This window comes from Geotrypetes seraphini, chromosome 13 (genome assembly GCF_902459505.1).
Source record: "Geotrypetes seraphini chromosome 13, aGeoSer1.1, whole genome shotgun sequence".
NCBI classification, from domain to species: domain Eukaryota; kingdom Metazoa; phylum Chordata; class Amphibia; order Gymnophiona; family Dermophiidae; genus Geotrypetes; species Geotrypetes seraphini.
Window position 1 is genome coordinate 10,519,774 of NC_047096.1, and position 14,862 is coordinate 10,534,635.

The following is a 14,862-nucleotide window of genomic DNA, read 5'->3' on the forward strand; positions in this document are numbered from 1 at the left end:
CCCATTGTCCTTGGAGATCACCTGCTACAAATAGTACCTTTGTTTTCTCTGAGGACAAGCAGGCCAAAGTAATCTCACATGTAAGAATCCCTAGATACCAGGCTCCCTGAAAACAGCAGTTGGTGAACGAAACTTGGTAACAGTGAGTTCAAAGAACAATTAATCTGAAAATATATATACATTAAGGGGCTGATTCTATAAAGGGTGCCTAACTTAATTGGCAAAGTTCCCTTAATAAGCTCTATACAATAGAGCATACTATCACCCAATTAAATTATTTTTTTACCAATTATTGAGGCTAATGGCACCCAACACTAAGTGGTCATTTCTATGGGTGGAGCATGACTTTGGGGGGGGGGGGGGGAAGAGAGCCAGCTGAGCTTTCTGCACATGTTGACAAGTGAGCGTACTGGGGCTCACCCTGGTGGGCACAGCAAGTAGATGAAGCACATCTATGACTTTGAGAGTAGTAGGAAGCTCACGTCAATTTTCTCAAAAACCTCCTGGAAGAGAAGGATGCAGAAGGCGCTCGCCAGGAGAGAGTGTCGATGGTATTAGTATGCTTCTTGAAAAGATCTGCAACCTCTTCCACCTTCTCTCTAAAAATGTTATCTCCTCAGCATTGGCCAATTTCTACTGAACAGCTGGTTCCAAGTCAAAAACATGCAGCCTTGAAAGTCTACACATTGCTATACTTTGTACAGAGACCCTGGATGAAAAGTGTTATAAGCACTCTTGCTGCTTTTCAGTTAACTGATGAGAGACTGCCTGTTTTGGTGGAAGAGTATCTGCCAAATTCCGCATACTGCGCATTAAGAAACCATAAGTAGATGCTCATATACAGCTGCTATGACTGAATACAAGATATGACAATGGAGGCCTGAAGCATCTTCCGCCCAAATGAATCCAAAGTTCTAGCTTCACTGGAGGCATAGTTTCTAGAACTTTTGACCTGCTTGACCACAGATTCCACAACCAAGGAATAAGGAAGCAACTGAGGCTTATCATATCCTGGTACACTCTGGGCCCAGTATATGGTTTCAACCTTTTTGGGGAATACTGGGATCGACAGAGGGGATTTCCAATTCTTCACCTGAACATTCTTTAAGAGCTATGAAGTAGGACAGTCATAGTCTCCTGGACCTCAAACATCTCAGTTCTGGGCTCATTCTCCAGTTCCAAAGGAATTGGAAAAGCAGCAGCCACCTCCTTAACAAAAGATGGAAAGGAAAGGTTCTCAGGTGGAGAAGATTGTCTTTTTTCCTGTGGAAGGGAGAGATCCAATGATATTCATATTAGAGAATGACACAGGGAAAAAATCTGTCCCTGTCACCGTCTCTGCAGCATCCACCCTTCCTTCGTCACCTCACTGCCCTTCAGCGGCCCGAGAATTTCCCTTCCTCCCCCTTACCTTCGCGCACTTTAGAAAAGAAACTGATGTTGGCAAAGCCTGCATGTGCTGCCCTGCAGTCGCATGTGTGGGGGCAGAGTTTCTCCTCCAACAATTGTCATTTTATAAACACAAATAAAACAGAGCAAGGTTCAACAAAACCCATCTCCCCTCCCTTTCACAAATATCCCCTTCACTATTGTGAAAACTGAACAAACCAAATTACTACAGAAAGCTACTTAGAAAAATCAAGCTAACAGAATAATATTAGGGGATTGCAACTAGGGCAACTACCCCCTGGTCAGAGAAAGAGCCCTAAGCCAGCTGGAAGCTAAAGAAGCACAGCCTGGACTTTGCCGTCCCCAGTTTTGTCTAATACCAGCTCTAGCAGGATACATATTTCAAATCTAAAATATTCAATCACAAAATATAAAATAAATTTATTTTTTTTTCTTTTTGTTGTCTGGTAATTTTATTCTTCAAATCACATTGGTCTCATGCTTTGGTTTTAGGTTCCTTCTGTCTTCATCGTGGCATGGCTGGCTCCTAAAGGTAAAATAGGTGCAAGAGGAGCTGGGGAGAAGATGCCGAGACACGGGCGCAATTTTTTTTACCAGAGGAGTAAGACTTTTCACCACTCCCATGGGGAGGTAAAAGGTCTTGACCTCATTCCTGCGGTAAACCAGTTGCAAATGTCTCCATTCCTGCGGGTGACCCGTGGTTTACCGCGGTAAACGGTCCCCCGTGTCATTCTCTTATTCAAATGACTCTTCCTCTGAGAGGTAATACGGATCCTCAGACTACTACGAATAATCCTAATTGGAATCAGCCAAAACATCCTCATGGAAAGATTGATAACTGTGCCTGCCTTGGGTGTGAGAAACGATTTCCTGTGCCAGATCGGCACCAAGAAACAGGTTTCCCCTTGACTCTGGTGAAGCTTCCTCCAATGTCGAGGAAGTACCTGCATAGGCTGGCATTGATGCAGACACCGACACAAGTGGTGCAGACATCAGGAACTGCACTACAGGCTGAAGGCCTTGTGGGATAAGCTGAACAAGCAGCACGGCTGGTACAAGTACCCTCGATGCAGATGCCATGTGCATAGCCAACAGACCCACTAAATGCTCCTGGAGCATAGCCCGGATCCATCTGTCGAGGTCCACCATCAGTGAAGGCTAGGATGTTGGATTGGGAGCAGTCTGCAAAATTAGTGTACTATTGGGACCTGACCCCCAGCTTAGCAGGAGACCCACACATAGACACCTCTTGAATAGAGGGGGAGCAGGTCTTCCACCACTCGGGTTCCGCATCCTTTGGGGCCCATTGCTCCCTGCACTGTGTATCGAAGGAGACCAATGCTTTCATTTCTTGGCCTTTGCCCGACACACAGCAGAGATATCTCTCGGTGCAGACAAGGATATTATTGAATCCTCACAACTCCTTGGAGTTGGGTCTGATGCTGATCGGTCCTGATTGCACTGAGGCAGGTGTAGACCCACTTGATGCACTATGCTGCACTATGAAGTGTAATGGTCCTGTTGCCAGTGCAGACCTCAATGTCGTTGCCAATATCAAAGAGCTGGACCCAGTTCTGAAACTTTTTTTGGTTCCAAGCCTCTCTGGATTTCTGTGTTCATTTCTGCATACGCAAACAGTTTAAATGGTTGCATTCTGGCCCCAAACATTAAATACACCATGAATAAGTTTCAGAAGCAGAGAAGGTCCAACTGCATCTGACACAACCTTTAAAGCCACTGAGAACCTTCAATGACATGGAAGGAAAACGGCCAAGTTTAAATCAAAATATGACTCAACAGTGGAAAAAGGGGCACTCATCACAAGAATGGAGAAAGGGCAATTTCTGGCTGAAATTCAGGCCTAACAGGACTCATGAGCCACAAAAACAAAGGAAACAAATAAGGGACAAAGGCCTAAAAAGTAAAGTAAAGGGTTTAGAATACACTTTATGAAGGAAAAATGAAGAAACCCCCCCCAACAAGTTGGGAAGGCACCCCACTATGAAAATACACCAGTCAAAAAAATGAGGTTGAGAGGAGCCACGAACAGTCACGTCTGCCTCCCAGTATGGATAAAAATAGACTGCTGATCCTGCACTCACAAGGCACCTGCACATGTGCGGTGGGATGCTGTCTTCAAGTTTTAAAGCGACAGACACTTCTAAGCATCTACATCCAGGGCTCTGTGGCTACATCACTCTGCTTGTCCTCGGGAGAATAACACTTTCTGTTTAAGTTAGTCAGATGGTCAATAAAATCAGCTGGGTGGTACGTCCTTCCAAGAGGTCCTTGGGAGAACATTGAATATTTTATATAATTTTAGTATCTGTTAGTCTTTGCTAACATAGCCGAGAACTGCTCAGAAGCAGAATCGCAATTTAGTATTTTTGATGTATAGCTAAAGACAGCACTGATCTTATGAAATAGATTGTTTGCATACAGGTTTTCTACACAGGACTCCTGAATCATATGGTATAAAAATCACTGCTTCTCCAATGGAGTCATAACCTACGTAGGCTGGGATTTAAAAACCTCCATTGGCCTGCACCTTCTGATGAGACCACACTATAAATAGGCCTGTGCAGGCTCTGTGGAAGGAGGAGATGATAGCAGTGTCTCAAATACTGAAGGAGGGCTGAGAGCATCAACCTGGATGAAGAGAAGGTATATGGGGAAGGGTTGCGTACTTAGAGGCTCTTTTACAATGCATGCTTACTGCAGCTTAAAAATGGCTTACTTTGGGATGCAAATCAGCTGTCCTGCATACCATACGCAAGCTGAAAAATAGATTTGTGTTCAAATAGTTTTATTGATGTATGAGGAACAGCTAATACTAAAAAAATTATAAAAAATATTTTTAATTGTAAAAGGGGCAAGCCTAGGGTGGGGTGAAGATTTCATGTTTCGGTACCAGTTAGCGCAGTTACATTGCTGTGTGCTGATTGGTGCAGGAATAACGCACAAGTCTTTATTGCCTACAAAATAGGTGGCAGTTAAAGTGGTCATGTGGTAATATTTGTTAACGGTCGCATGCTAATGGCAACATTAGCACATGGCCATTATTCAAAAGATAGAAAAATAATCAATTTTCCAGCTGCGGTAAAAATGGCCTTAATGTGTGGCAATATTCACATAAGGACCACTTTTTAACCACAGCTTAGTAAAAGGACTGCTTATTTAATAAGCACGGTTATGAACTGGGTTTAAAGAATTTACAGGTCCAAATCTTGAGAAGAAAAAAAACCAAAAACCCCCAACCATATTCTTGGCATTTCATTAGCAATGAACAGGAAATGGCAACCAACATTGTCTTGACGACAGAAAAACAAACACATGCCATGTAATCAAGATCACACTCCAATCCCCTCTAGTACTCAAAAATGTACAATTCTTAAAATGACACAAAGTAAATCCATAATACAACACACGTGATCTTGAATAAAAAAGGCAAGAGCTTCTAATCATATTGTATAAATGCTGCATCAAATTAGATCTGAGGAAGAGAGAGATTTTAGAACAATCCAGACAGGGAAACAATTCTTACCTCTGTACATCCCAAAATAACCTTCAGAACGTAAGGTCTTCACTAGACAATCCATTCTAATATCACAAATAAAACAAAACAAAAAAAAAGTTTAGTCTGGAATTCAAATCTTGGCAGTCAGGATTATGAAATCCTGAAAGCCCTTCTAGCTATACAAAGTACCTAACTCTTAAAAGTAGAGGTGCTGGGTTGAAATACTCCCTAAAGTCCATGGCATTACTCAATAAGAAGTCAGAGGAAAACTAAATATGATACAAAGGCAAGATGCTATTCACAAAGTGTTCTACTCTTTCTGGTGAAGATTCGCTGTTCTAACACTTTTCTTCTCTCATTTCTAGCCCACCTATTAACCAGGTGGGTTACAATAAACATAGCTGTGCAAGCCATAATTTTAAAACACAACCTAGACAGAGTCTTCTGGTTCCATCTCAGTATGAAAATTCTTGTGAGAACATGCATATTTTGAATTGCTTCCTGAACAAAAAGATCTTTAAACATGTGCAAATGTACTGATAACTTGTTCCAAGATAAAGGATCAGTAATAGAATAAGTTGCTTCCTTTGTATCAGAGTAATGTAATCTCAAAGGAGGTAGCACATGAAGTTGCATCCATGAACTGATTTCAATGTCATCTGGAATGGCATTTCAGAAGGCTGTCCATATTCTGATTTGGACATCCTAAGTCAGAACATCACAAAATCGACATCGATCCCATATGTATTTTAGAAAAAGAGACAGCCTGCTCTAAAGCACATGCGAGATGAATGTCCATGTGCTGAAACGTTCAGCAGAACATCCATTTTACAAACTGAAATGTTCACATTATGAACATGGAGAAAAAACAAACAAACAAAAAAAAAAAGAAGAGATTGGGATGTCTGCATGGCTATTTTATCAAATGGACTTTTCTACACTGTAGAGCAGGGGTCTCAAAGTCCCTCCTCAAGGACCGGAATCCAGTTGGGTTTTCAGGATTTCCCCAATGAATATGCATAAGATCTATTAGCATACAATGAAAGCAGTGCATGCTAATAGATCTCATGCATATTCAATAGGGAAATCCTGAAAACCCAACTGGATTTCGGCCCTCGAGGAGGGACTTTGAGACCCCTGCTGTAGAGGGTATGGTTAAAGCAATGGACTGAGATGCAGGGGACCTGGGTTCAAATCCCATTTTAAATGTTTGTGATATTTTTCTATCCCCAGAGGGTTCACAATTTAAAAAACAGAATTAAATTAAAAATAAAGTTAAATTTGAACCCAGATCCCTTGTTTCCCACTCTACTGCAACAACCAATAGGCTACTTCTCGGATCTGTGTGCTATTCTGTTGTAAATCTCCATAGTACTTGAAGCTGTCACAGCCTGGTATCCCTCACTGGTTTTACATTCAACAGACAGCAACCATTATAGGATTAAGGTAGTGTCCTGCCTTAATCTCTTCAGTAGACAGCTGTTCAATTGCAACACCTTTCTGCAATCTGGGTATGCTAAGTATCAGCTCTAGATAGCATCCATCTTTCTGGACATGGACATCCTTTCTCGTTCTGTGATCTGAGTTGCACGCCTGTATTTTAGCTCCTCCCTATTACCGTCTAAAACACACCCAGACCACATCCCTTTGCCATAAGGATATATTGTCCTGTTAAACATATTCATGTTTTATATAACCAGGATTTGAATGCCCACGCAATATGGATGTCTAAATGCCAGTTTTCAGATGTCCAAAACAAAGAACAGAGCTTCTAAAATTACTATAAACGTGTGCTCTCATTCTGTAGCACTGAATGGGACAATTCATCATGGGACATTTCATCACAACCATGCTGAAATGGTCAAGCTGAATCGTCCAGGAGAGAATGGCTGGAATTGCCCATGGGAGGGGAGCATTGCCCCCTCAAACGAGGCCTTGCAGCATTGTTCACATCACATCTTACCTAATTTTGCTTACCTACTCTGCTCTAACCACGGAATGGGACGATTGAGGCCCTGCAGCTTTCCTTACCCGGTGCCTTGTCCTTCTAGATGCAATATTTCAATTCTGCTGCATCCTGCCCTCTTCTGATGCAACCTCCTGTTTGGAAGGTGGGATGTCTGAGAGGGAGAGATGCTGTGACAAAGGGGATGGGACACTGGAGAAAGAAAGCTGCAGGAATTGTGGTGAGTGACCCGATGTAGAAGTTTCATGGGAGGAGATGGGGAGACGTGCTGGACTGGTGAGAATAGAAGAGAGAGGCTGAGATGACAAGGACTATGGGGAGGAGAGACTAGCCATCATAATTCTACAACAATTCATCGTGGCCGATTGAGCGATAAAATGGCTGCACTGAAACGGCCTTGCTGAATCATCCTTGACCCCATGTAGCAAGTTACTTACATGCTCTTGTAAGCCTGGTGCCCATTCCTCTGATTTTGTAGCCTAGTTTTAGTTAGATCAATTGGAAAAACGCAAGTCACCCCAATAATCCCTGCAATTCCACCATTGATGAGCTTAGCAGGCAAGCTAAAGAGAGAAGAAAAGACACCATAACATGAATGTCTAGTAGTATAAAAATATTACAATCAGAAGACTGATTTGACTTAAAATCAGAACTTCAAAACATCTGCTATGCAGAAAATCTTGCACAAATTCTGGAATGATCCAAAGTGAAAAACAAGCCCAAGGGTTCATGCTCTCTCCTGAAATAGTGCAATCTCAGCGGTGAAACCTGTAGACCCAGGTTCCAATCTCACTTTTGACATTACTATTAAGTACTATTGCATTCAAACATTTCTAAAACTGGAATTAGAAAAAAAAAAAAAATCAGAGAGGTTAACATATCTTCAAATTAAAAAAAAAAGAGTCACATGTAAAGAACAAGCCATTACAGAAGATGTAGTATTCACTCTAAGAATTAAATGCCTTAACCTCCAGTCCAATTGCACACAAACAAATTTGAGAAAGCTGAAAAGAAAAATTGTCAAAATAAACAGCCTTGAACAATTCAATTTCACGAAAGGATACTTTTAGCTAATAAAAAGTATCTATTCTTAAAAGCTGATCCCACTTGGGTTGGGGGGGGGGCAAATTACATAAACATATACAGCACATTTATTAGCATTCGTAGACCTAGACAATTTGAAGAATTAATAATTTCATGGGGCACCATTTACCAGATACATACCTAATTTGCTTCTCAGCCATTTTTTTGATGCAAGTGAAAAATATTCAAAATGGTTTGGTCACTGGTGTGGCAAGCTGGTTCTTTCAGCAGTAGATCCCAACAGAGTGCTGCAAAAAGCATACCAAACATTTTAAAATGTACCAGCTGCTTATCTATAAATAAACCAAAGGTTTTCCTATGTGCGTATTTTAGGTTCTGGTTTCCTACTATCACAGGCTAGCATTTCCAACATATCAGCACAAAAGTGGTAGCAGAACGTGTATAAAATTCCCTCTATCAGCAAACTAAATACCAGTTTTGTATGTCATTTTTAGTCAATCAAATTTTTAGAAAACAAGTTCCAACTCTGAAAGTATAGCAATTTACAGAACATTTTTTCTTCAAAGTCTTGTCCAACCTAACACTTGTTCACTAGGGCCAGCAACATTACAGTACAGAGAACAAGGCTAGGCTCCTGTTCCTAAAATCAGCAGGGAATGAATGAGGTTTTCAGATGTCCAAAACCAAGAACAGAGCTGCAGCAGTCCCACTCATCTCTGACACTACTGACTGGCTCATAGATACCATGTATGATGCTGCTTAAAAAGAGAGTGGATGTGGGCTAGACAAGAGAAAATGCAAAGAAAAAAAGGTATAGGGTGAAGTTTTTCACTTGTTAATCTTCATCACAAATTCTCAGAATATTTCACATAGAAATAAGAGCTCCTTTTACTAAATTGTGGCAAAAAGCAACAGCCCTTACACGGGTCTTTCTGTGCACTAAGGCCACTTTTCTCATGGCTGAAATATGGACAATCTTTTCATTTTTCAAATGAATGGCTATGTGCTAATTTCGCCATTAGTTCGAACAAACTGTATATTTTACAGTGGAATTTGGCTTTGCGGATGACATCCAACTATACCTACTGCTAGGAGAAACCCATGATGTCCAGATTGCAAAACTCTTAAATTGCCTCTCAGAACACCCCCCCCCCCCCCGAAAAAAAAAAAAAACTGGATGTCTGTCAACAAGTTACAACTAAATCTGCAAAGAACACTGCAACTGCATCCATCCCTCTCTACACTGCTACATCCATCCCTCTCTACACTGGGACTTGACTACCATAACTGCAAAAGACCAAGTACGCAGCCTAGGAATACTCCTAGACTTCAACCTATCATTTTTCAACCACATCTCTCAGGTGATATCTTCCTCATTTTACTACCTGCGTCAACTCCGTCCGGAATATAAAGAACTACTTTCCCCGAGTCTGACTTCACCCAGCTACTCTACACCCTAGTCTTTTCCCATATGGACTACCGCAATGAGCTATTCAAACGGTCTCATGGCGAAGAATATACGATGTCTCCAGCGTGTACAAAATGCGGCAATCGGACTTCTAAAAAAAAATCTTCATCCCCGCAATTGTCTCCCAGGATCTGTCGTCAGCTCACTGGCTGCCTGTAGCCAAACATTGTGTCTTCAAAAGCCTGATGCTAGTGTCCAAATCCTTGCATGTGGTGCTGGGCTACGTAACAACCAAGCTTCCTTCTTACATGTCAAACAGGTCCCTTTGCTCCCAGTATGAAATACGCCTCAAAATACCTCCTAACCATGCCCATCATCTGCAAACTGCCAAATGACGTTCCTAGTCCCACTTCATACCGAGCCACTGGAATCAACTGCCCTACAGATTAGATCCCTTGAAGGACTCCTCAACTTTAGGAAAGCAATAAAAACACACCAGTTCACCTAACTTCCCCACCTATGATCGATTACAAAGAAATATATATTGATACAAGATCCTCGATGTGTGTTGCATTAGGATAAAAATTTGTATTGAAAAATCTTGCACTGTAACCAACTAATTTAACCTGTAAACTGTATATTATGGATATTGATATTGGATCCCTTGTAGGTGTTGAGTTAGGATAAAAATTTGTACCTGAAAAAGCTTGTACTGTAACTATGGCAAATTGTAACCTAACCTGTAACCCGTACCCGTCTGTAACCCGTCCTGGGCTCTTTGGGGAGGACAGGATAGAAAATGAATTAAATAAATATACAGACAGTATCTGTTAGTTGCCAAAGAAAAGCAGCATATGATATTTTTAGCTTACAGCTTTTTAGCAGTAGTTCCAAAACAAGTTACATTCAGGTACTGCAGGTTTTTCCCTGCCCCCAATGGGCTTACAATCTAACTTTGTACCTCTGGAAATCGGCAAATTACCTGTCCAAGATTATTAGGAGTAGCCATAGGTAAATATCTTTGTGCTAAATGGACTGCACTTGTATACTGCTAATTTTACTAAGTGGCAGAGCTAGGAACAATGAAGCCATGAGGACAATGTTCCCGATTATGAGGGAGTGCTGAAAAATTCTCAAACCAACTAAGAAGGGAATGATATGGAAACATGAAAGTTACAAAGTCATTCTACACATTCCACCACACTTGGCAAATCGTGTCTGTAACCCTTCCAAAAAATAACTCCGATGTCTGGCCACTGAAATGCTCTGCTGCTGCAATCACCTCTGAATCACTCGAAAGGCCGTTTCAGTGCAGCCATTTTATCGCTCAATCGGCCACGATGAATTGTTGTAGAATTATGATGGCTAGTCTCTCCTCCCCATGGTCCTTGTCATTTCAGCCTCTCTCTTCTACTCTCACCAGTCCAGCACGTCTCCCCCTCTCCTCCCATGAAACTTCTACCTCGGGTCACTCACTTTCAAACTCTTTATAAGCTCTGGAAACAGAAAATAGATGGAGCAAGATCTGGTGAGTGGGGTGGATGGTCAATGCACTGAAACCCTCAACTATGTCAAAACACCCATCGTTTTGCCAGCCTTGTGAGCAGGTCCATTATCTTGCAAAAAGAACTCCTTTCTGCAGCTTCCCTCCTTTTTTCTTAAATTGGCACAAATTACAGTAGTATTCTGCATTAACTCCTTGGCAGATTGTTTTGGGATCAGAAAAGTGTTGTAATAACTCTGTGGCCATGACCTTTCCTGCTGAATTTGGGTCTTAAAATGTCCTTGGCCTTGGAGAACCTGAGTGCTGCCACTGCATGGACTGTTTTGTCTCTGGATCATAGCAGTATAAACATTTTTCTTCAACAGTAACTAATCATTCCAAAAAGTTGGCACCAACTTGCTGAAAATGCTGCAAAATCAACTTGGAAGTGTCCACTCAATGTCATTTCTTGTCAGCATTCAAACATTTTGGCACCCATTTGGCTGACAGTTTGTGCATACCCAGCTGCTTATGGATTAATACACTCAACACATTCGCCGGTGCTCGTGGATTAATACACAACACATTCCCTGGATATCTGTAGTGTCTCAGCAATTGTTTTAGTTGATATTCGCCGATCTGCCAAAATCAGGTCATAGACATGGTCAACAATTTCAGGAGTTGACACCTTTTGAGGCCTCCCAGACTTTGCTGCATCTTCGGTCCCAAAATCTCCATGATGAAAGTTTGCACACCAATGCTTCTTTGTGAAGCATGATGAGCATTTGTCACTCAGTATTTGCATCATACATTCATGGATTTCCTTTGGAGTTTTCTTCTGCAGGAATAAGAACTTTATGATGGCTTAGGAGTTTCACACTTTTCGTTGACATAGTTCAATCAATGATCTGAAGCAATGTCAAAAATATAGCATTACGATTCTGCAAATTGGCACTTTGCAAAATAACACTGTCTTCAGTTACAGTGGCAAAATAATGCTCAGAATATAGGACATTGGTTGGGCTTGAACCTTTTCAGCACCCCTCATATTTACTTTATATTCAGTTTCTCAAGCAAACTCATCATGGTAGGCATAAAACTCAAAATTATTGTTATACACTACCTCAGGTGAATCTCTTCAAAAAGGGTTGTAAATAAATCCCAATAAATTACTTGCATAGCTCTAGTTAGGTTGTGTATTAAATCCTTTATTTTAAGCTTTGATGGAAAGGAACACGGAAGATGCCTTCCACCATTCAAAAGGCAACATATTCCACAACTACCTTCTCCCCTATAGCTTTTTAAAGGAGAACAAATTTAAGAACATGACTCGCATACAAACATCAAGTTTCACTGTGGAACATACATCTCTGAACATAACTGACCATACAAACTGGTGCCAAACTATACCACCATAATCAATACCTTAAATTGGACCCATGCCCAGATTGGAGGAAGACTTCTATATCACTGAGTTTCCCTAGCTCTCAGTCTTGCTAAAACATGGATAACATTTTTTCCCGGTTAACTCTAATAAAGCCAGATAATCTTAATTAAATACCACTAACTAAACCACTTCTAAAGTATCTTTCATCAAAGAACTCTTTTGCCCCACCTAAATAATTTAGAAAAGGGAATTAAAAGCGTTAATAAAAAACTGTCCAAATATATAAATTTATTGTGAAGCACTTAAAACAGGAGCTACATAAAAATACAGTAAAAACTTGGATTGCAAGTAACTTAAGAACATAAGAATTTGCCTCCGCTGGGTCAGACCAGAGGTCCATCGTGCCCAGCAGTCCGCACCCACGGCGGCCCATCAGGTCCATGACCTGTCATGTTATCTTGATTTAGCCCTATAGCCCCCTTGTTTTTATCTATACTCTTTCCATACTCTTATCTACCCTTATCTGTATCCTTCAATCCCCCTATCCTTCAGGAATCCATCCAATCCCTTTTTGAATCCCCGTAGCGTACTCTGCCCGACCACTTCCTCCGTTTTGCAAGACAAGTAAAAACATTTTTATTAAATTTTAACCTGATAAACAAGCAAGATTTTGCAATAGAAGTACATACAATATTTTGTATAAAGCTTTTGGGTTGTGGAACAAATCGTCTGAGTTTCCATTATTTCTTATGGGGAAATTTGATATACGAGTGTTTTGGATTACAAGCATGTTTTCGTAAGGAATTGTGCTCCTAAATGTATTAATAATGTTATTAACAGTTCTAAGTCACAAAATTAAAAAAGCAGATAAAATGATGATACCATATGCCAGAAAGTGATTCATTCAGCTGTTTCAAAAAATAGTGGCTGGTGGAGGCATACCTGACATCTGCAAATAAATAAATAAATAAATAAATAAATAAGAATAATAAAATAAAATCTTTTTTGATAATTAAGAGATGTTTTCACTAAAATAGTGTTTGCACGTAAATATATTACAGCATTCCCTCCCCATCCAGCCAATTCAGGCTGGGGAATTTTCCACTATTTAAGCCTGCACAGAATAGGGAGGGACTAGGACGCCACGTCCTCCCGAACCAATGACGTGACAGCTTCATACCCATTGGTAGCAACATTCTTAATCGACAGGCCGCCTGGCCAATAGAATGAACTAAGCCAACAATCGGCGCATAACCAACAGCCAGCAAACTTTCACCGTAAAACTCCGCCAGGAGACGACGAGAGAAACGTTTTTAAGAACGCTAATCGCCCAAAGAGCAAAGAAAGCCCCCCTCTAAGGCCTAATAAGCTCTTTAAAGACGCCCCGAACACCGTTTCATCTCACAAATATTCGATAGAGCGCGTACTCTCCACTTTCCCTCTCCCTCCCCGGAAACGTCAAACAAACCCTGACAGAAAAGGAGCGATGTTGAACTTACTCAGAAATTTCCACTCGCACAAAAAAGACGAAACTGCTTAAACGAACAATTCGGGCTGAATAACGACCGCCCACGAGCGCAACTCGCTTCACATTAAAGAAAAAAAAAAAAAAAGTGGCGGATAGGCCTGTGATTGGACGGTACCAGCCAATGAGGGGGCTGGAAGGCCTGTCGCGTGCTGGTATTTTTCCACTTTGCTCTCGCGACGGGAGAAGGGAAGACAGGTGGGGTTTTTCTCGGTGGGGAGAGGGAGTACGTCCGCCATATTGGTCCGTCCGCTTTCGCGGCAGTTATTTGTTTATTTAAATTTTTTAAAAAACCATTTATAGCCTGTGATTCCTGGCGCCTTACAAACTGTTTCCATCATAAATTGACTAAAAGAACTCTTCAATAACAAATAATGCTTTCATAATAAAGGAAAATACAAACGTATTAAAAGCCTTTCTTTCTTCAGGCTTTTGAACTGTTTCCTAAAGGAAGTCAAGCTTCAAGCAGCTCCTTGTGATTTCTGAGCAAGTTACTCCATTGCCCCAGCTACAAAAAAATATTACCTGTAATTAGGCTGTATATAATAAACCAGGTTGATTGTAACCAGATTAAGGCAGTATATATCAAATCTCATTCCCTCAGTAATATTTGAAAGACTAGCAACATGATGTTAAAAGTAAATCTGATTAGGGAGAATGTGCTTTACTTATTTTCATTCATTAAAGCATTTCCATCCCGGTCTTTCCAACAGTTCTAGGTGGAAACACTTGTAGCATGCACAGTGCTATCAATGACATAGCATAGCAAAGAGTTGGGGAAGATTATCCTTGCGCCCAATTGTCTTGCGCGCTGTTATCCTTGCGCTCATTTGTCTTGGCGGTTTTGTCCGCGCGCTTTTATCTTGTGCGCATTTGACCTGCCACCGAGATAATGAGTTTAGAGAAACAAACTTCACGTTACTGTATGTATAGGGTTATCAGATGTCTGGATTTCCCCAGAAATGTCTTCCTTTTGAGGACATCCGGGGCTCCGGATGGCTTTTCAAAACCTGATACTTTATCCGGGTTTTGAAATGCTTCCCACCATAATCGCGTCAGGAAGGGGCATCCACGCATGTGCGGATGCGGTCTGGGGGTGGGGCAGGGGATGTGGCCATGGGT

The 14,862-nt window shown here is 41.2% G+C and overlaps 1 protein-coding gene across 3 annotated transcripts in view; it reads right to left on the reverse strand.

The window, feature by feature from the left end:
* The window catches only part of LOC117347429 (mitochondrial glutamate carrier 1-like), a 35,679-nt gene extending 21,809 nt beyond the window's left edge, over nucleotides 1–13,870 (reverse strand). The window contains exons 1-5 of one of the 3 annotated variants that reach the window (XM_033918360.1): nucleotides 13,715–13,808; nucleotides 13,158–13,164; nucleotides 8,118–8,224; nucleotides 7,331–7,456; nucleotides 4,955–5,010 (exon numbers count right to left, since the gene is read on the reverse strand). In XM_033918360.1, the coding sequence (XP_033774251.1) occupies nucleotides 4,955–5,010; nucleotides 7,331–7,456; nucleotides 8,118–8,137 (202 nt within the window). In that variant the 5' untranslated portion in view covers nucleotides 8,138–8,224; nucleotides 13,158–13,164; nucleotides 13,715–13,808. Of the gene's footprint in view, nucleotides 1–4,954; nucleotides 5,011–7,330; nucleotides 7,457–8,117; nucleotides 8,225–13,097; nucleotides 13,165–13,714 lie in introns of all 3 variants that reach the window. The other 2 variants (XM_033918359.1, XM_033918358.1) reach the window with 2 other exon arrangements.
* Nucleotides 13,871–14,862: the final 992 nt, after the last annotated feature.